The sequence below is a fragment of the Cyprinodon variegatus genome, unplaced genomic scaffold, assembly GCF_000732505.1.
Source record: "Cyprinodon variegatus isolate N-32 unplaced genomic scaffold, C_variegatus-1.0 Scaffold494, whole genome shotgun sequence".
Lineage (NCBI taxonomy): Eukaryota > Metazoa > Chordata > Actinopteri > Cyprinodontiformes > Cyprinodontidae > Cyprinodon > Cyprinodon variegatus.
In genome coordinates, this window is record NW_015150947.1 from 104,745 (window position 1) to 106,386 (window position 1,642).

The window sequence follows — 1,642 nt, forward strand, 5'->3', positions numbered from 1 at the left end:
TTCGCATCATGGATATGCAGCGGACAAGTCTGCGGCAACTGTGTGATGCCATCATCTCAATATGGACCAAGCTCCGTGAGGAATGCTTCCAGCACCTTGTTGAATCTATGCCACGAAGAATTGAGGCAGTTCTGAAGGCAAAAGGGGGTCCAACCCGTTACTAGCATGGGGTACCTAATAAAGTGGCCGGTGAGTGTATATTACATGCACATTGTCAGATAGTGTGTGTTTGTGTGTGTGTGTGGTGGGGAATGGAGGGTGCATGTGTAATATTCTTAATATCTTGCTACATTACTATTAAGCTTCATTAACACATTATTTTTGTGTTGATGGATTTTTATAATATGTTATATTAAATGATTTATAGACTTCATACTGAAAATGCAGTGTGATGTGCCTAATTTTTTACCTTAAATGACATTAATCTACTGATGCTATGAAACAGCAATTGCATGTCAAAGTGATGACTTTATCTTTTATAAATGAGAACATCATCTTTGTTCGATGCTGTAGTGCATCTATTCTAGTCCAACTAGGGAGTACCAATATGGCGGCTGGTGACTTGACAGCATCCGGTACTACCAATGGCCTATCAGCGATCCAGTGAAAAAATAGAGATCAGTGGCTGAAGCTGGTAAGGTTAGCAAAGCATCTTCAGGCTAATTGCTGTTCTCTTTAAGAGTTAAAGTTATTTAGTAAAGACATTATTAAATATGTTAGCTTACTACAGTCAGTCTAAAATTATTCTTGTTAAATTTGGAACTTCGCACGATCTAAGCTAGCCTTACCTTTACTGTTTCTAATCATAGACATATACCTAGACACCTTGTTGGACACTGTCGGCATCGAGGCCGACGTGCCTGGGCGGCCATCTTGGATCGGACCACAAAAGCTGATCTGTCCTCGGCTGGATTATTATTATTTTTGTTTGTTTATTTAAGAAACTGTTCACATATTTCTGAATTCTGTTGTACAATTGCAAACCTAGTGTTTATGAACCTGATTAAGTCTTCATACCCCTCAGTCTGACTAAAACTGTATGATTTCAGCATTTGTTTGTTTAACCTTTTTTAATATAAGGAGGAGAGAAAGCAGAGAAGAAACAGGCAGCGGCGAGCCAAGAGGACGCCAAGGTGGACGTGTCCCGTCTGGACCTGCGCGTTGGCCGTATCATCACAGCAGAGAAGCATCCGGATGCTGACAGTCTGTATGTGGAGCAGGTGGATGTGGGCGAGGCTGCACCAAGGACTGTGGTCAGTGGCCTGGTCAAGCACATACCTCTGGAGCAGGTTGGTAGACAGACATGTGGAGCTGAGGGCCAAATACCCAAAATTACTCCTAATAATCTTTACATGCATCTGAAACTGCTTTTAAACACAGAACCACTTTTAACAGAAACATTTATTTAAGTTGTAGGGAAGCGGCTGTTCCAACCGTTGCATTTCCGAATTCTCCCGAGTGGTGCACGACTTTACACGAGTGAATAAAGTGAATGTGATTGGTCGATTATCAAGGGGGCGGGATTGTTGTGGCAAAAGGTTTGCAAGCCTTTCGGTTGTGGCTGGTGTCTCTGAAGCATCTTGCTAACCAGTTAGTAAACTTAGTGCTAGTAGGTTTCCAATGGGAAATTCCATTGGGACCA

The 1,642-nt window shown here is 42.1% G+C and overlaps 1 protein-coding gene across 1 annotated transcript in view; it reads left to right on the forward strand.

Annotated features, from left to right (window-relative positions):
* aimp1 (aminoacyl tRNA synthetase complex-interacting multifunctional protein 1) overlaps positions 1-1,642 on the forward strand; it is a 25,853-nt gene that overhangs the window by 16,380 nt on the left and 7,831 nt on the right. Inside the window, exon 5 of the mRNA XM_015390349.1 lies at positions 1,081-1,289. Within this exon, the coding sequence (XP_015245835.1) occupies positions 1,081-1,289 (209 nt within the window). The remainder of the gene's footprint in view (positions 1-1,080; positions 1,290-1,642) is intronic.